The sequence below is a fragment of the Syngnathus scovelli genome, chromosome 4 (genome assembly GCF_024217435.2).
Source record: "Syngnathus scovelli strain Florida chromosome 4, RoL_Ssco_1.2, whole genome shotgun sequence".
In the NCBI taxonomy this organism is placed as follows: domain Eukaryota; kingdom Metazoa; phylum Chordata; class Actinopteri; order Syngnathiformes; family Syngnathidae; genus Syngnathus; species Syngnathus scovelli.
The window spans coordinates 18,817,866-18,837,931 of record NC_090850.1 but is presented as its reverse complement, the minus strand read 5'-3'; the positions used below and the strand labels follow the sequence as shown (position 1 = coordinate 18,837,931).

Sequence of the window (20,066 nt, the reverse complement as noted above, 5' to 3'; positions counted from 1 at the left end):
AGGTGAACTGGACTTGACCATTAACCTTCCGGGGCAAACAATTAGTATTTGTTTAAATGGACTTCGAATGAACACTACATTGGGTAAAACCTTTTTTGATAGGCAAGGAGGTATTGAGCTGTTGAATTTAATGACTCTTTGCACAATAAATGACACTGTGACCTACAAGTAGAACTGATTTAAGTTTTGGACACATTCCGCTAATTGCTTCTGAGCTTTAACAAACCTTTTTCGTTCACAGCGGTGACTTACTTTTAAATTTTAAGTGCTTTTTAATGCCATGTTCCGCAGGAGCAGCGAGCCCCCCGAAGCGACGTATCACATCTTGACCATTTCTCATCTGGTCTGATGGGAGTGGGGAGGTGGGGTCAGTGGTGGCGGGGGGCGAACGGGGAAAAAAATCAATTTCAGAGAGACAAGGGGTGTGAGTATGCACCTGGGACACAAGCCCAGGCTGAAAAGGTTAACCTGTATGTGCGAGGTATAGCAGAAGCTGAGGTGTGCGTGTGTGCGTGCATGAAGAGGTCAACAGCAAGGGAAGATGCCATCGAGATACACTGCGAAACAAACTATACTTAAAAAACACATGGAGGATGGACAATGGGGGAATGGATTTAAAGACTAAATATTATTACAGACATTGTCAAACTGTTAACACGTTCACTACCAATGATGGCTATGGACGTCAATTTGCAAATGGGCTGGTTGTAAAATAGGTAAGAGTGGAAAAATGTTGAGAGATAGAATAAGCTAGAAAATGACTTTGTTTTAGAATACAACAAATACTACTGCATTTATATTTTTTAAGAATACTTTAGACATTCACATCTATGACTTTGCCCCACTTAAATATCAGCTTTATTTTTCAACCAGTGTTTATATCATGAAAGTTATAGTCACACCCTTAAGTGTAAAAGGAAAAGTGAGATTTACAACCATCAAAAAGTCGTCATAATTCTCAGTATGTTGCTCAAGTGTCACTTCCTTAACAGTGAGCTGCATAATTTGTTAAGTGTCGCAAGCTCAAATTTTTTCCTTTTTTTTTCTGTGTTGCCCTTTATCAGGCCTCCCTCTCCTGCCTCCATCAACGGAATCTGTGGCGTTCAGATAATGCATTGCAAACAGCCAGAAGCAGAGCATGTCAACTGAAATACTGAAGGGGAAAAAAAAAAAAAAGGTCCGCAGAAGTCTCGGTCACTTCATTGTCACACGCAAGACAGATCCCATCTCTCAACCTCTCACTTGAGGTTGCTGAATTCATTGAAGGCCATTTAGAATTCAGCATGCCCGCATAGTTGAAAAAAAAAATGCATTACATCACACGAGAGGACAGCTTAAAGTGAGAAAAAAATCGAATTTAGACTTAGGTTCTAATAAATGTGAATACTAAGGACGGGTGATATGAGCTCAATATTGTCACATGATTTTTAATTGAAAAAAAAAAATCTAGTAATATTTTTGACATAATAGTATTGTTTGTAAATGTAAGGTACTCATTTCAAATGTGTACATTGTTTATTGTTTTGGTGGCATTTTTAAGACCTTTGAAAAATATGTCCGGATTTCTTACTGAAAGAAAAATGTCGGCCCTAATTATGATAAATAAATGCAATTATGAAAGAAACCACAGACGGTGCTTTTGTGATTGACATGATGAAAGTGGCGAATCTTCACACGGCCTAGCTTTCAAGTCAATGTTTACGAAACTGTTAGTGGGGGCGATACTATGTAATATTAAAATCTTCAGGATTTCAAGTGGAACTTGCAGACACATTTTCAGAAATAGGTAGCTGACAAAAAAAAAAAAAAAAAACTTTGCTCTTTAATTTCACACATGATGGGTGGGCAGATCCTCCAGAGACCGACGTCATGTATACAAGCAATTAAAAAGCCAATTTTCTATAATAAATTACGAACTTTTAAAGGTTTGACTCTTTCGGAAAACATAATAGCATTTCTTGACACGTCAGGGAAGGAAAATACCGTTGCCTCAACCGACCCCAACTAAAACACTGAAAAAAAATGAAAGAGATAGCAAACTTTGCTTAGACTGTCGACCACCCCAACTGTCCAGTCGGGGGATGAGGGGCCGGAAAGTTTGGGGAATAGCCTAACTGTGGTGTTGAAGGTGTTAAAAGTAGTCTTGGCAGGCTGTGTATCCACCTGGGGAGATTATAAATTGATGTGGCAGCACGGGAGATGGCCAAGCGGGAAGGACACACAACATTACATTTGTTAGGCAAGTCAAATACATCTAGCTCAGCAGCTGCTTTGCCCATTTTCAAAATGTATATGATGTCCAATCAATCAATATAATCTCGCCTCCAGATTACAGTCACAAGGTTAAACTCTCTTAATACATGAAGCAGCATTAGATGACGTCAACAGGCAGAGAGGGAGGGGCGGGGGGGTGACAGTCAAAAATAAAATGCAAAATTACATTTTTTTTTTTAGTTGTTCGGGTTTCACGCTGCTTCATTTAAGCGAGGGAGGTCACACGGTAGCGTTCAATCATTCCGCCACCGTGACAGGCAACCTTCTTCTACCCCGCGGCCAACACCCCCTCCCCCGCCTCTGCATGGGCTCCCTCCATTAAATAAATTGTGCCATAATAATCTCTTGGCTCAATATTTATGGATGAGAGCAGGCAGACTATTTTGACTAGCCCACTTTCAGGGCCGGTCCAGAACCTTCTGTAATCCCCCATGTTTAACCGTCGCTAAATTGAACGGGGAGAGTTATTCAACATGAACTGTGAAAAAAAAAAAGAAAAGGGAGACACAGAAGCTATGCAATGTGAGAGTGTCATACCTCTGGACAGATTAGCACTATGAAAAAAATGGATCCATTAAGGGCAAAAGCTGACGTACCAGAGTTTAGTTCATCCATGCGTCTTTAATCCAAAAGGTTTCATTACCGCTGACGAGGAAGTTTTGTTTTCACTGGCCTTGCTTAATTCTGTCTTGTTTTATTCTTAATGCTTGTGTGACAGGTAGTGTGAAGACCCGGTCGAAATGATAATTTATCATTATACTTTCAATTTATAAGCCTCATTAACATCTACAAAAAAAAATCTATTAATCTACATGACATTTAGTGTACATGTTAATATTGATAGATACAAGATGGATACTTGGTTTCTGTTTTATCATATAGATAGTTTTTGTTTAGGCCACGCACTGAAATATTTAACTCCATGTATGAGTGTTTCTAAATATTATCCAGCCATCCTTATATTTTTCTACATTTAAAAAAATCAGCTCCAAAGTAAGACTATTGCATCAACCTTTTTTTGTAAAGTGACCTCTGACCCCGCCACACATGCAACCTCCCCGACGTGTCTCTACATGTCGTTTTTCAATATACTCAACAATGCCACACTTGGCGCGCCCCACGAGAGCCAAACAAATCAATAGCAAAACACTCTCTCAAATCAGCTGTAATCAACACCAGTGAGGTTGTTATTTCGTCTGATGTGCTCGCACGTATTCGCACGCATATTGTTCACAATTAAAATGCTTTAAAAAAAAAAATCATCACGGAATTGTAGCGGCAGGAATGAACTCCATCTGCTCAAGAAACCGAACTCACCAGTCAGCCTTTAGTTTCTCATGATGACAGCATAACAAGCTGTTCTTCCCATTTCCGTCTGATGACAGATTGTTTTGAGTCAACACAGCCGGAAGAGAAAAATGTCAACTGGTTGCAGTTGTCAAAGACTTCATGATATTAGTGTTGCTCTTGAAACAGTTAGATTACATCTAAAGTACAGTAAAATAAGAGCTTTATTTGTTTAACTTATATCCGACAGTCATGGAGAGATTGATAGCGACAGACAGACAGATGAATCATGCTTTTATTTTTAGCTGCAACTCACAGCCCGATAGAATTGATCAAAATATTTCCAAATTCACCACGTGACTTTTGATGTTACACTACAATATCAATTGAGAAAACACTTTCCCCCGCTCGGACAATGAGATGTCCATCAACGCCAGATGAAAACCAGCTGATGTTTGTCTCCTTTGCCCAGAGAAATATCCGGGTGAATCCCATCAATGCAACACCGCTGCGTGTCAATCTCCAGACAAACAATGCGGTGTAGTATTAAAATGATCGCCGAGTGCCTTTTAATTATCTGGTGATTCAGAGCCTAGAGGACACATCTGTTGGAAAGTCTTTCACGGTGAGAAAGGAAAGTGGCACACATTATAACTTTTTTTTTCTCACCTTCCCTTTGCAACGAAGGTTCTATTAAGCCCTCCCGCCCCACCCCTCGCCTATCAGAGACAGACGGGGGTTGGTTGTCCTGCACTTTCTGTCAATCAGTAAAATCCCTTTGCAACAGTCAGCGGGCGAATGCTTCCATCCGTTCTACAAAGTCTTCCTTCTTTCAACAGCTTTTTATTCCGCCTGCACACTCTTTCCTCAAAGACACTTACCTAGACGGAATTGAAGCAATTTTTTTTTTCAGGTGGGTTTACTGTAAAATAAAAGCTGGTGGTGAGCCATCGTGCATATCTTCCTTGAAAAAAAATCAAGGATACATTTCAAAGCACCTTCCCCTTCTCTTCCTTTTAATTTAATAACAAATCAAACGCCAAACAGCATCTTGGAAGTTTTCACTGTGTTACTTATCAATATTCATGAGCAAGGACATAGCATTTATAAATCTTAGCAGGGCTTATGCAGAGGGACAGCTCCAATCAGCAGATATTTATGGTCCATCTGATCTTAAAAGACTTCCTCATTTAAAAGAATGGCTTTCATTGGGTGCTCAGTGTCATCGTGTCGCTGACCGCATCTCCTCGTCCGCAAGATGCTCGTTGAAAACGGAAGGCGGCCACTGGGCTTTGGATGTGGAAAATGAGGCTGTAGATTGGATTATGATGCCATTTTTAATCCGTCTTTTTCCCTAGCTGGATATCGCTCCTCCCCGCTTCTTAGTGTTACACAATACTTGACAAGGGAAGATTTCTGCCCAATTCTGGAGCGGTGACGACTACGTGATTCCTTGTGACACTCTAATTTGAGCTTATAGCGCTAAAGCTTTGATGCAGACATGGGAATAAAACTTTTAGTCACGGCGACCCTTCTCTTCTGCGGCCCCATTAAAAAAAGGTCCCACTCAGATCCCTGTGTAGTTTAATTAGACTCATCCTGTCCTGCGCTCATCCTGATTTTGGAGAACGTAGGTGTCCAAAGTAGCGTTTCCCCCTCAGCGCATTAAAACTCAAATACAAGCTGAAAGTCGTCTCGACACGCGGTGGCATCTCCATGACATGGCACGCTATTCCCCCTCGTGTCGAACTTTGCCATTATTTCTGGAAAAAAAAAAAAAAACTTTGACTTTAATGCTGACGAACAACTAATGACATAGACTTCCTCCGAGAGTGCACGGTAATGGTGCATTATACTTCCATTTACTTGTGAAATGATGCATTAAAAGTGGTGCACCTCGTCTTGTCCCCGTTGGCAGTAGAAAAACACGAAAAGATCGTCTACACTCCAACGAACAGAGTTGCACGATACATTTTTAGCTCTCCTGATTGGGCATTACATCCGTGATTATAATTGTAGACTACTAACTCCAATGTTCATTATATGGGGCGAAGGCCGGAGACACGCCTACATCACATGAAAAAATTACACACCTACTACCACTAATGAAAAAGTGTAGAAAATGATCGGGAACATGCAAATACCACACAAGAAGATTGGAGAAAAAAAAAGATGAACTCCGAACCTTAGAACTATGACAAGAACGGGGCTTCACCACAAGTCCAACGTGCATCCAAGTTTTTCATTCTAAATGAAAACCTGCACAGTCTGATGAGTTCTACTTTTTCAAGTTACAATCAATCAAATTCTTGCTTTGTGTCGTGAGCCAAAATTGGTGTCACAAGTAAGCTCAAGAGATGCTTTCGCTTGGTGAAGTAAAAAAAAACAAAAGTGACAGCTACAGCCACCGATTTTCGGCCATTTTAAACGGTATGACAGATTTGTGAGTTGGAAAGTATATCAGCTGACATTGGGAGAGAAAACAAGGTACAACCTGGACTGTCAGCCAACCAATCGCAGTACCCTCCCTCAAACCCCTCAACCTCTTTTTTTTTTTTTTTTTTGAGCATCGCCTCATGTGATTTAATCTCCACATCTCGCTCAGAAAGTCACACGTGCATCATCTGCATGCGGCTAGAGCAACGCCGCAGCCTAATTCTGCATCCCCACTCAAAAAGACATTTCAAAAGCGAGGGCCCGAGCCAAACCTCTGACCTTTCAGTATGAGGACGCTATCCCCGAGCCCCAAATCACCCTCTCTGGTGACATTTAACACGGTGAGTAAGAGAGCAAAAGAGGTGGACAGAGCGAGTGGGTCAAACAGCAAGGAAAGAGCACAACCAAAATGGCCATCTGTGTAACTTTGGACGCTTCAACTTGGATAATAAATTTTCACGAATATTTTTTTCACTTTTTTGACATCTTTTTATGATTGTCTCTCTCTCACAAAACCAAAAAATTGTCATTTTGTTGACTGACAGCATGTTAAAAGTTTAGCCTGCCTCCTTCGACACGACAACTGGGACACATGCCATCCCCACCGCCCACCTGTGACCCCCAAACATGGATCAACCGTGGCAGTAACGGATGGCTGGACTTCACACTCACTCTCAAGTCACCTGTCCCACATTTAGTCCAATTTTTTTTCCCACTCACTGACAAGAAAAATCACACTTTAATCAAACCAGCCAAGTATATCACTGATCATGAAAAATGCCTCATTCACTGGAGGAGATGAAGAAGGTCTTGTTTTATATGTCTCACTTTTCTTTTTTTTTTGCCTCACCAAACTCCCACTATAACGCATGTGCACGTGTCTCAGTGTCAGACATCTTGTTGCAAACACTTTGATACGTATACGATAGGGATGCTATGATAGGATTCAGCATTGCCAATCAACGTAAAAGGAGGGAAATGTGCAAGATTCACAATGTAGCTCCACACGGCTGAACTAAATCTGACACTGGCTGTAATTAAATATTTCCCTCCTTAATTACCGTGCTACAGGAAATGAGCTAGTGGAAAGAAGACGAAGGGAGAAAAAAAAACATTTTCATAATTTCCTATCAAGTTATATGGACATTTTTTTAATATTTTGATTTCACAGTCACACTATCATTTCTGTTTTTGCCAATAAATACATATTGGCATACATTCAGATGATGTTCAAGCGTATATAGTTGCATTACAAAAAGTCTTACAAGCATGAATAAAAGGGACCTTTAAAGCTGGTCTCGGCCAAGCTGTTCAGAGGCTCAATGTGGCCATGAATCAAGATGCATATGGCCAATAACAAATTCAAGGGCACTAAGGAATCTGCATAATATAAAAAGAAAACTGCTGCAGTTGATCCTAATATGGAAGAATTATGAAGTAGAAACAAACAAGTGTTGTTTCCAATTGCATATATTTAGTTAAATTCCCAGTTTCGTCCATGGGGTGCTCCAGAATACCACAGGCCTCTCCAACATCCCCAAAAAGCATTCTTATGAGGCTGCTTTACTTTTATATTTTACTGTTTTTTTCCCAAATAAAAAGTGGAGGAATATGAATTAAAAGAAGCCATATGTACTGTTACTGGCCACTGGTGGAAAACCTAAGGCGATTGGGCCATAAATGGCCAGTGAGCACATTTGAGGCATTATGACGTGTAGAAAAAAAAATAAAACTTCAAAAGAAGTGATTTAAAAATACAAGCATTTATTTTCTGTACTGCTTATCCTCACAGGTCAGCTGGATATCCCAGGTGATTTGGGGTGAGAGGTCGGGTACATGCACGACAGGTTGGCAGCCACTTGCAGGTGAAATACACAGTACCATTCAAACGTAAATGGACAATTAGTCATCAATTTACCGATTTAATTTTTGGAAAAAGAGCCTCTGGATTCAAAGAAAAGTGAGGGAGAACATGCAAATTCAACACAGGCAGGCCGCAGCCTGGATCTCAACCACCAACCTCAGAATAATAGTGCAATAATAACCAGAACAAATAATAAAAAAAATCATAATTTTTGTCACATTACAGGCCTTCAATAATGAATAATTGCCTCTACTCAGACAAAAGGTTGATGATGTAAAGACGTCAAAGCAGAAAGATGACATAGCGTTGTGTTTACCTGAAATCACTGTAGGGGTGAATAATCCAAAATCCGGCGGATTTAACCCGCTCCTGTTCCCGCTCCACCGCCTTCTCGCTTCCAAACATCCTCAGGGAGAACTTGTTGACCCCCGGCTGGAGCATGGCCCCGAACTGACGGTGCATGAAGCCGGCCTGGTACAAGCGCTCATCGTCAGGCAGGATCTGATCAATTCCATCCAACTTTATGAACCCGGACTGGTTGTCATCTTGGGACTCGCTCGCAGGTGCGCCGTCGCCGCTGTCGGTGGAAGCGCCACCTCCGCTGGCCCCTTGCGCGCCATGCTCCGTGGCGCCCTCGCCGATCGCCCCGGGGGGGCTCTCTTCGCTCGGGGTGACGTCCCCATCGGTGATGAGGCGCCTCTCCTCCGCCGAGTCCGAGTCGTGCACATGGCGGCTGGTGATAGACGAGAGGCTGCCCCGGAACCTCCGGCAGTCTCCGTTGGAGCTGGTCTTCATCGGTCTCCCAATGTCGGTCTCCATGATAAGCGACTCGCCGCTTTTGGTTTCCCCGATGCCTCTGCAGCTTCCCCCGGAGGTGGGCGACGGCAGCGGCTTCATCCGAATGCTCTTTCTCCGCGTGTCCTTGTCCGCGTCTTCTCCTTCACCCATGATGGACGGTTTATGTCCGATGTGATGGGGCAAGCTGTAGAGCCGTTTACGCATGGACGAATGCAACCTGTCCATTATGGCATGGAGCGAAAAGCGAACTAATCTAGACTAGTTGGGCAAAGCGAGCAGCACCGCGTGGTGCTTCTGATCTCCTTGTGAGCGATCCCTGAAAGCCTGCAACACATGACACACTCGCCTTGCCGCTTCTGAGGACGGTGATGGTGGTGGCTCTTAATGAAATAAACTGCACATTTTTGGGCTCCCTTTAAATGACGATTCGACTACCTGGCCGTTCTTGCGCGTCCTCCTCACGCTCGGCCACCTCGCACATCTTTGCGCCTCTCCGACTGCATGGCGCGCAAAAGTGGGGGGGAAACTGCCTGAAAGTCACCTTTGCCTGACATGTGAGGGACGCGCCGGCGGATGGAGGAGGAGGAGGTGTGCAGGCGGGATGGAGAGGTCAGCGGCAGGCTCGCTCCTCTCGCCGAGGCGTCGTCCAGGCGACAATCATGATGGGAAACGTGCACGCGGCGTTCCACGGGGCTCACGCGCTGACATCACCCCAATCCATCCGGCGCGGCCGAGGAGCGTTTAGGTGAACGTGTGAATATGGATGATCTGGTTGGGTTGCCATAGAAGCGAGGGGGGCTCAGCCCACCTTGTTTAAAGGGGAAATGTGTTTCCCATTCTTAAAACGCGAGGGGGGTGAGGAAAGGGGAGGCTACAGGTAGGTCATTGTTTGAACCCTCCGTAGCGCAAAAATGAAGCAACATGATTCATGTGGGTGAAAGCAGACTGATGATTGAGGGGAAAATGCTGCAAGAGATTTGATTCTCTAATTAAGAGTAATTGCAATAATTGCGTGCAATTATAGATACATCATTTAGGAGTTAAGCTGATTACAAATGGGTCAGGGTTATATTGTATTAGAAATGCAGCAGGATAGGTACTCCCCCCCGAAAGAGAAACTCATTGGGTGCCTTGAGTTGATTTCCAAGTTGTTATAGAAATGCCAGCTGAGCTGAAACCTCACGTGATCATCTGAATTTTCAACTGAATTGTTCCAAAAATAGATGTACGGATGTAATGAAGTATAGAAATGGTTACTACATAATATATTAAACCCATGCAGGCACGGGGAGAACATGCAAACTCCACACATGAAGGCTGGAATCCAACCCTGCACCACTGAACTGTTGTGCTGAAATACAGTAAACTATTTCAAAATCTGTGATAAATCTCACAAACTAAAAGTGATGGGGAATTGCATCCAAGCAGAATCGTTTTTGTATGCCAAATGATAGTTTCAGGTTATATTATTCTTCATTAATGAATAAAAGGGTTACATTTGCGCTCAAATCAGGGCGCCTCACAAAAACTCCCTAGCAAAAAGTGAACGCAAACTCCGTGACAAAATCCGGAAATGAGCCCTCCATTGGTGCTAGATCACTCGAACTGTTAGATTTTATATAATGAACAAAATAAAACATTGTTACATTAAAAAAAAAACGTGATATTTAGTCGCCATGCAATTTTGTTGCACAACCGCCGAACTCTTTGTTCTTCAAAAACGTTCACAACTTTATTCGTACTTAACGATAAACACATTCGCCTCATTTAGGTGGAAAGACGGGTCTGTTTACCGAGTCACCGTATTCCTTTACATTGACTTTTTGGCAAAGAGAATATTCGAACAAAAACAATAAAAAGTAAATTGAAATGTCTACCTGTCTGAATTGGAAGTTGAAACGTTGTGGACGACTTATTCCAGGCTCCACCAAGAATGAATCCTGGAAAGTAAGTAACCACCTGTGATAATTAAGACGACCGATATTTTGCTAGTTTTTGTCCCTTAGTTGTGTTTAACTATGAATTTATGCTCATACGTGTAAATTACAGATAGCTAACATGGTTTTAAATGTTGTGCTCTAAGTTAAATTGACATTTTAATATATGTACGTGATGGGGGTATACAGTGAACCCTCGCTACTTCACGTTTCGTTTATCGCGGCTTCACGACATCGCGGAAATACATTTAAAAGTCAAAATAACACTTCTAAATTGAGGAAACATGTGTCTAATCTTTAGGACAATGTAGTATTGCTCCAAATGTTCGTTTAAATTCCTTTAAAAGTCCATTTTCAAGTGTTAACACAATCGCGAATTAGCATCGTTCCGCTAACTCGTTAGCCTGCACAGTACTTCTTGTTGGTGACCGTACTTCGCGGATTTCACTTATTGTGGGTGGTTTTTGGAACCAATTATCCGCGATAAACGAGGGATTACTGTATTGCTGTTTAGAGACTAGCTAAAAAAGCAACCACTTCCTAATAAACAGGTAAGGTGAATCATTCTCACATTGTTGGTAAAGGAAAACATATTTGTGTCCGTTATTTTCATTTGACGTTTTTCTTAATACGTCTTTAAGACTGTCCATCTTTTTTACCTGTCCAGATATTTGAAGCAAAAAAGAAGGAGCCTAAAATTATCGCCACAATCCTGGACTCTGGATACTTGATGATCTTGCAGGGAGAAGAATGCTTGGTAAGAAATTGATTAGGATTGTTTTTATTCAGGCTCAATTGATTAATCGTCCAACCAATTTAATCGGCTTGTATGAGTAATAACAGTTTTAATGTCCGTGTTCTAATGTTAAACAAGAGCAATGTATTGTAAAACCGTTGAATGTTCTGCTTGTATTTCATGTCTTTATTGTTAGTGTTTAGGGACCAAAAATGAGCTGATTAATCGTTTTTCAGAATTTATTCCGCTTGGAGATAGATCATATCCGCCTCTGGCAAGTGTTGACCTTGTGCAAACCAACATGCACTTTCAGACTATTTGTGTATTACGCCATCGATAACACGTTTCAGAAAGGCTAACAAGGTTATAATCCCATGCGGGCTTTGTTTGTTTAATTGTTTTAAGATTGGTGCATGTCACGGGGGACTAAAGAGTCTTTAAATCCCTCCTGTGCCTCGAGGGAAGACTTCCAGAGCCAGTTAACGGTGATGAAGCAAAAACAAAAAAAGAGGGGGGTAGAAGTTTTTGGCTGCTCATCACTTCTTTAGATGTTAATCTCAGACTCCTGAATACATGAACATTGCCATACTAAAAACCTGGCGCAATGCAGTAATTAATTGTGATGTTCCACATGCACACACTGGAGTCTGGGAACGTGCTCATCCATGAAAGTGCTTGCCACATACCTCCACTCTCTGCTCTGTAATTCACAAAATAAATGACAGCTTGGCTGCATCTGCAAATGTCATGCTTGCGATTCTGGCAATTTATAGTGCGTCCCACTTATTACACTATAGATTGCCTACATTATAGATTGCAACATTTAATAACATTCCAATTCATTAGTAATGTCGGTTTCTAAATGATGAGCCCGGTTGGGTGATGTGTGACTTTATCATCTGCAACAAAATGACAGCAAGAACGATAATCTCAGAGTTATAGTTGCGTTGGATATGGTGGCCATTTTCTTGCAGCAATAAAATGGCAGATGATTCACATTTTCATTTATTGTGGTAGTACTAAAATATGGGACCCTCTAAAGTCAAATGTCGAAAAGTCCTGTGAGACTTCAGTTTAGTGAGCATCCAAAGCAGTGTCATTAAATTAGCATATTTTACATAGAAAAATCTCACAGCACACCACTAAACCAAACTATAAATTAAATTATAAAATAAAAAGTCCCATCCATGATACTCCTTTCGTCTACACTGGAATTGCGCTCTTATGAAAACAGTTTTACCCTGGACCAGAGTATTTCCATGGAATGTTAGTTACTCCAAATTTGAACAACTCAGAGGTTAGCCAGCATTCCAAATGTTATTTTCAGAATTTCCGCTGTATGTCTCTGATTATTGTGTTTAGAAATCAAACATATAGGTGTTTGTAGACAGCAAACACAATAAGGAAATGGTCAGTGAGTCATAGATATCTTGCATTCAGCAGTCAGCCTGATATTCAGGTCGGACTGCAACTAGCTTTTGCCAAGGATGATAGAGCGCTCTATTCCAGATTGGTGCTGTCAGCGCTCAGGGAAGTTTCAAATATCCTCAGCTTAGGAGGGCCTACAGGACACACGATAAGGCTAGGCGGGGAAAGATGCTGTGAACTGTAATTTTCTGTATTTGAAAGAATAGTGTGATGTTAGTCAAGACCTTCAGAGCAACTGCTGTAGACATGTCGTCAGCAGAATAAAACCAGGACAGTCTTTCAGGTGACTTGACTCTGGAAGTTTACTTTTTACGAGGGCAGGGTATCAATTAATCAATTAACTGGTCATTAATTCATTCACTGCCAGTCCAGTTGAAATGGAGCTTTGACGTATATAGCCATCACTGGCAGTGAATGAGTTAAGAATGTATGGAGCTGATTGTTAATTGATTCTCGACTACGGATATTTTGAATCTTCAATTACCATAATGGGCCTTAGCTGAAATTCAAACAAAGAACCTCTTGCCTATGATGTGTGCTCGCCATATGTTGCTTGAGTTACAGCAAGTTAAAGAACATCCGCACTATGGCAACTTATCCTCTGGGAATTCTTATTCAACTCCATTAAATCAGGACCTTGCGATAAGCTGGTGAGCAATCCGCCTCTCGCCCAATCGTCGGCGGATAGAGGCTCCAGCTCATCCTTGACCCCAATTGGGTCAAGTGCTGGGGAAAATGGATAGACGTTGGCATTCATAGATGAGTTTAGAAAAGTTTAATCAAAAAAATATATAGAAAAAGACATGGAGTTAAATTCAAGTCTCCAATCAAATAAAAGCTTTAATATGACCTTCAAAACATGTGTTGGCTCTGTCAACATTGTAAATAAATCAATTAATTGTCAGTCTGTCCATTTGTCCATCGTCTTATTTCTTCTCATCTTAAATATATTAAAACTTTGCATTAATTTCTTTCAAAATAAAATATCCGGCCGTCCCTCTGTTTTCTCTAGTATTTGTCTTCATTTAGGTTGCAGGGGACCTAGAGCTGATCCGAAATTTCGGAGCTAAAAATGTCCTCAAAAGTAACTGAGAAATAGAGACCCCTGCTGACCAATTTCAGTAACAGTAATTACTTGACTGGAGCACATCAAATTGAAGAGTGTCATGGCATTTGTCGTTTGCTTTCTTCAGAATGATTATGTTTATTTTATTTTTTCTATTGCGTTTTTGGAGAATGAGTACAAACATAGAAGAAAAATGAGATGCTGCCACCAGAATTAGCATAAAGCTAGTTTTCATTTGTAATCCAATTAAGTATAGATTTCTCACTTTTACTGTTGCAGGAGAAAATTCCTTTGATTAATGCCGGCGATGTTCTCAAAGTCCACCAGAAATCAGACAGCCTGCTGTTTCGCAATACAGTGAAGGTGAGCTTGGACCGTGGCTCACAAAAATTTCGTTTTTGTTTGATTCTTCAGTGTCTGTCTGTTATTACTCGTGACATTTATATTTTGCCGTCTTCTATTTAAAAAAAAAAAAACTCACAACAACCTTGTTTTAGTTCTAATGAGATGCTGATTTAAGAGAGGCGATAAAGAAAAAAGAAATTATTCACGCGTCGGCTTGGAGTGACAGCGACGAGATTGTTTGTGTGTCCTCAGGAATCGGGCCGTGTGTTCAGGATGCAGTTTTATGGCAGGAGCAGGGCGCAGGCCATCAAAATATGCTCAAGTGCCGCAGAAAAACTGCGGGAGTATCTGCCTGTCAACACTCTCGAAGACGCCCTGCCGCCAAATAATCAGCCACCCACCGATGTCCCTACGCCAGTGACACAGGTGACCTATTTAGCAATTTATTGAATTCAAAATTAAATTACACATTTGTAATATTTCTACAGTGGTTCCTCAAATGTTGGATACAAAAAAATTTCCATGTGATATGAAGTATGATTCATTGTCATAAGCCAATGTTAATTAGACTAACCTTAACATGTTCAAGAGAAAATGAAATATAGAACTCCGGTTTAAACCCTAAATTTAAGAACTGTTTTTTATACAAATTATTATTTCATTGCAGTGTTCGATTACAGACGACCTCATTTTCTGGGAACAACATCCAGTTGTAAGACAAATGTAATTGGGGTTTGTTTTTGATGCTTTCTAATTACAATTTTGGTCATATCGGTTATGGGACGAAGGCATTTATAGTCACTTTTTTATGCGTTGATGATGAACGATGCTTTCAAAAGCAAGATACTGAAGACAAACTGTGTGTCTCCCCGTCGTGATTATTGCAGAGACCGTATCTGACAGCTGATTTATGACGATTTTCTCAACTAGGTCATGTACATGGACTCGGACACTAGGTGGTGCTATTTACAATACTCATCTTTAGAGGTCACATTGCTGGCGGTAGCTTGAGGGATTGATGCACTGATGCAGTCTGATCTTGCCGATCTCGCCGATCTTGACGATCTCGTCTATCTGCCTATTTAATTCAAGTGACCCATGAAATATTTACTGATTACTGATGTTGACCTTTCCAAACTGATGATAATGTACATAAACAAAAGAAAAAAAAATGCTTATTGACAACGTAAGACTATATGTTTTATTTTGAAACATCTTGATTTGATATTTAATGTGTATCTTGAACTCCCGCTGGGTTGTGAGCTAATTCCACTTGAGGGGATGTGACATAAAAGTGTGCATTGTGCCAACAAGGTGGAATGTGACCTTTCGGTGAAGAGACACCCCGGAGGAGTTCTCAGTTTAGATGAAGAGAGGAGGAGAGAATGGGATATTTTTTCAATTAGTAATGAAGCCAATTGATTAGACTCTTCACTCTGCGTCGTCGTGCTGCGTCTGGTCACATCTTTCTCATTTGCTTTTGTGTCTGAAGCCGTGTCCGCAGCAGGGTGAGGCGGCTGGAGCCGAACCAGAGGTTGTCCATGGATCGCTGTCCATCAAGAGTCTTGTCCAGGTATTCGATACAAGTCATCTTCAAATAACTACTAGCTAACTAATAGCCATCTACAGGGTTAGCTGGGTGATATGGCCTTAAAAATAAATAAACAAAGTCACTAGTTGCCTTTTTTGAAAAACTGCTACTAGAGTGTTTAGAAAAGTCTTTAAATTGGCATTTGAGAAAATTGGGCTAAGCTGAACTATGAAAGGTTTTCACCTCTGCCATCACATGTGAGCATGGTGTCAAATTTGATTGCTTTGCCTTGAAAATGAAGTTTTGCGGACCTGTTGTGCTGATATAAGCTGTTGAATTTCAATAGAACCTCATGGGAGAGACGCCCCTGACGCTGCCTGCGCTGTACCATCACGTATCTTCAGAACCCGAAGACCTGGACGCCTTCGTGCGCCTTTGTCTGTTGGATCCCAGCTTCCCCGCTTTGGTGGAGCAGGTGGAAGGCAAGCTGAGGAAAATACTCGAAGAGTGAATCATCGTTGACAACTGAAGGCAGAGAAGAGGTCAAGTCAGCGCTGCGCGTTTTTGTTTGTTTGCTGTTTTTCCCACGCCATTCCCCACGTAGGAGTTCACTCGTGTTGCGCTGCCAATGTCAACAGCGTTGTGGTTGCGCATTAACACTTAGGATATTTCAGATTGTTGATTAGAGTAAGAGAGATTTAACAAGCGCATTTTTGTTTTTTTATTCAGAAAAAAAATATTGGTCTTATTCATATGTTGGATCGTGGCTATATACTCTGGTCCCTCTGTTCTCACATCAATTCAGGTCCGTTTGCCATCGCAACACACATCATCATTACATTGTATTGAAAGGAGGGGTCATGCAGCTACAGCAGTTAATGTCGCTATGCCAGCTTCCAAGGGATCCCACGATATTAAAGCTTGACTGATTAAAACAAACTGCCCTCCATTTAATCTATTCAAGAATACATTTTGCATAGGATTATAGCCATGCTATATAGTCAAAGAAAAATACAAAAAATAAAACGATGAAATTAGGAAATGTTAAAAAAAATATCTTTTTTTTTTTTTTTTTTACAGATATCCTATCATTTGAACACTCATACTGCAACATATACGAGACACTCTAAGTTACTCTCAAAAGGAAATTAAAGTAATACACATACCATTGATATTTAGTTTGTTAAACACACATTATTCATTTTCTGTATTCACTCTCCATTAAATTTGAAATACTGCCAGTCATCGAAGCCCTTGCTTCACGATAAAAGTTCTATTAAAAGTGGACTTGTCGTCACAAAATCAAACATTAAATGACCATGATATGCTGTACAAATGTTCAAGGAAAAAGAAGACATTATATATAAATATATATATTTAAATATATATATTTATACATACCCATATTTATATATATATATATATCTATATTCATATAAGGATGACTCTATAAAAAAAAAACTTTTGGGATGCAAAACAAAAGCCACACGAGGGATAACAACAGAAGATGTCTATTCTGAGTATCCTATTGCGTAATTATTTTGCATGCATTTACATGATGTGTCATTCAAAAGGGGAGTTGGCTCATTCGCGGGCCACGATTAAAATCAATTACAGAGACATCAACATCACATCGGGAAAAAAAATGCCAACACCTCTTGGGCGATTTGTAGTCACAATTTTTCATCCTGACATCGCCACGCGACAAGGCATGCTTTAAGACTCCCCCACTCCGCTTGCTCTTTGTTGCCAGTGTTACGCTGATATTGTTCCTTGTAAAAAGAGACAAGATATGCTTTTATTATTTTTTTTCTCTTTCAAGATAGGCCGCAACTCAAATGCCGCCGTGTAGCCAAAAAACCTGCAGTTTCACCCATCTCATCTGTGAAGAGAAAATAAAGAGAAGGCATGACCACTGATAATCCTCAGCAGCACGTTCTATATTTAGCACCCGCCATCACGCTGCACAGTATCTTACTTGAGTCCATTCCTTATTTTGTGTTCCTTTGCCGGACGTTTTTGTCTTTGTGGTTGTTTGTAGAATTGGTTTTCCTGCCAAAGAAGCGGGTACAATTCAGAAGGTACAAGAAAACAGGTGCAGAGTAACAATATTAGCATAAATCTATTCAGCTAAGACGCTCCCACCTACTTTACAAAATATCGTTTTTAATACAGACTTCACACTGAGAGACTATTTACACACTTCAGTGCTGCTGCTTTGCAACAGAGCTCAAATGGGCAACAGTTAACTCAAATTCAAATGTAGTTGTTTGTGACTTACATTGGTCCAACTGGCTCGTCATCTTTCACGGGATAGAAGGGAATGAAAAACAAACAGAGGAAAACATGAGATCGAGGTAATAAAAGAATGTAGGCCAAATCTAGCACATCCACTTTGCACAGGTATCTATTTCACTGAGGTGTGTTTAAAAAAAAAAAAAAAGGGGAGGAATAAAATCAACTTCGAAATGCTCCATAGTTGTTCAGCGAATTATTCAAGCATTTGCTGAGCGAACAGATTGCTTTGAATGGTGGTGTGACACAGTCGTGCACTCGTGATAAGCTCTGAAATCACACGCACACACACAAGTCGGCAGCGTTCTGTGTCCAATTCAAAGGACACATTTGAAAAGGAGGCTTCTTGGAAGGCGTTAAAGCTGCATAACTATATTAGTGTGCTAAAACGGTCGGCAGTGACATCATGTTTAAGTAGCGCAATCTGACAACACGGCGATGGACCCTTAAAGCTACCACAAATCTAATTTCAACCCATGAGTTAAGCTAGTCGTTTTCTGATTGAGCATACATGCAGGAGGCTTACAAATGACTCATTTGAAACTGCCTTTTAATTACAGCCAGCAATATCACAGTGATTTTTTTTTTTTTTTTTTTTAAGGCCGGGGGAGAAAAAGAAACTACATTCACAGATGAGCTATTGTGACCGATTTGGCATGATGACACGGATCTTTTTTGAGCAGCAGCATATTGGTTTTATAATTTCCCTACAGCATGGCACAGTAGGAGTCTCTATTTTACTGCTGATTTGTAATTCATTCATTATAGTAAATTATTCTTTTTGGAATGAGATCCATGGTCATATTTTAATTGTCTTTATATCTCTCCCTATATATATATATATAAAACTGTGCTGTTATCTTTTCAGATGCCGAGTTACTCCTTACATTGATTATTTATTTTCTGCATAGAAAATTGAGCACATTTCTTCAATTTCCCGAGTCCCAAATCGAACTTGGTGAAAACGAGGCGGATCGTTCCGGTTTGGTGCCCTTGACGAGGTGTTTGGGTGTTTGGCATACAGATGCAAACGGGTAAGTCAACAGCCACATGCAGTTACAAAGCTGCAGATTGGCAGCGTTACAGCAGCATTCCATGGCGTTAATATGAAGCGGACTTGAACAACAGTCATAATGTTAGTCATCAAACATGGCGCTGCCATCAACTGCGGCAGGACGTCTTTCTGCATATGCTACTGTTTTCTCACCTCCTATGCATCACGCCACACAAGCTGTGTTTACTATACTGCTTCTGCAAGCACATGACAAATCAAAGATTTTTACTGTGTGACAGTGGTCACTCTTCTTTAGGATTCATCTTATTTTCATAAATGATATTTTTTTTGTTTCTTTGGCAGAAATGATCACACAGTAAAAATCCCCAAGCGACTAGATTTGAAACACAGGCTGAGCCTCTGCCTCAGAGCCCTTGACTGTGGAGCACGAGAGGTGTTCAAATACAGCAAGTCATAATGCGCGCAGACGGGGGGCCGAAACCGGCGGGAATCTGGGATGCTAAAAGGAGATTTTAGAGAGGCTGTGCCTCGTGAGCTGAGAGTCCTCACTGCTGATTTGAATGGCATAAACATAGCAAATATAATCCACCTTAATCGCTTCATTTTTTTCCGGTGGATGAAACCAACTGGAGGCCATGCACACACTTTACTTGAGCTGTGTGCTGTAGGCATTGATGCGTGTTAATGTTTTATTATACTCAAGTGTTTTTATTATTTTGTCGTTTGTCATAAGGTGATAGCAGTTTTATTTGCTGCGTCATTTTTCAGAGAAGAAAATGTAAAAATAGATCAATAACTTTAGATGATAGAATATACGATGAGGCATATATAACTTCAAATGTCTATTCGTCTTTAGGTGTCTGTTTTGAAAGTTATGTAACTGAAAAAGAATCAAGGCTCAAAATATTTTTTATTTCTTTAGGAAGCAGTTTTTGCCTGAGTAAATCTTTTTTGTTTGCTCTAAAACAACAAAAGGCAGATGCAGCCTTGCCTGCATTCGAATATTTGCTTGCTCCACTGCGATCCATAATGACAGCAAGGCCTGTGACAGTTG

At 40.8% G+C, this 20,066-nt stretch overlaps 4 protein-coding genes across 5 annotated transcripts in view; 2 read left to right on the top strand and 2 right to left on the bottom strand.

Moving 5' to 3' along the window:
• hcn4 (hyperpolarization activated cyclic nucleotide-gated potassium channel 4) overlaps positions 1 to 9,415 on the bottom strand; it is a 56,544-nt gene extending 47,129 nt beyond the window's left edge. Inside the window, exon 1 of the mRNA XM_049718451.2 lies at positions 8,178 to 9,415. Coding sequence (XP_049574408.1) covers positions 8,178 to 8,884 — 707 coding nt within the window. The 5' untranslated portion in view covers positions 8,885 to 9,415. The remainder of the gene's footprint in view (positions 1 to 8,177) is intronic.
• Positions 9,416 to 10,372: 957 nt separating this feature from the next.
• Positions 10,373 to 16,641, top strand: rec114 (REC114 meiotic recombination protein). The gene is made up of 6 exons (XM_049718496.1): positions 10,373 to 10,606; positions 11,264 to 11,353; positions 14,106 to 14,189; positions 14,424 to 14,597; positions 15,664 to 15,744; positions 16,049 to 16,641. Exons 1-6 carry the CDS (start codon positions 10,529 to 10,531, stop codon positions 16,211 to 16,213), a joined length of 672 nt encoding a protein of 223 aa, XP_049574453.1. The 5' UTR covers positions 10,373 to 10,528; the 3' UTR covers positions 16,214 to 16,641.
• nptnb (neuroplastin b) overlaps positions 16,400 to 20,066 on the bottom strand; it is a 21,406-nt gene continuing 17,739 nt past the window's right edge. Inside the window, exons 7-9 of the mRNA XM_049718484.2 lie at positions 17,984 to 18,005; positions 17,681 to 17,754; positions 16,400 to 17,584 (exon numbers count right to left, since the gene is read on the bottom strand). Coding sequence (XP_049574441.1) covers positions 17,694 to 17,754; positions 17,984 to 18,005 — 83 coding nt within the window. The 3' untranslated portion in view covers positions 16,400 to 17,584; positions 17,681 to 17,693. The remainder of the gene's footprint in view (positions 17,585 to 17,680; positions 17,755 to 17,983; positions 18,006 to 20,066) is intronic.
• LOC125967417 (calcium homeostasis modulator protein 6) overlaps positions 17,786 to 20,066 on the top strand; it is a 25,676-nt gene continuing 23,395 nt past the window's right edge. For both annotated transcript variants that reach the window (XR_007480725.2, XR_007480724.2), the window contains exon 1: positions 17,786 to 19,031. The gene's annotated coding sequence lies outside the window, so the exon portion shown is untranslated. The remainder of the gene's footprint in view (positions 19,032 to 20,066) is intronic.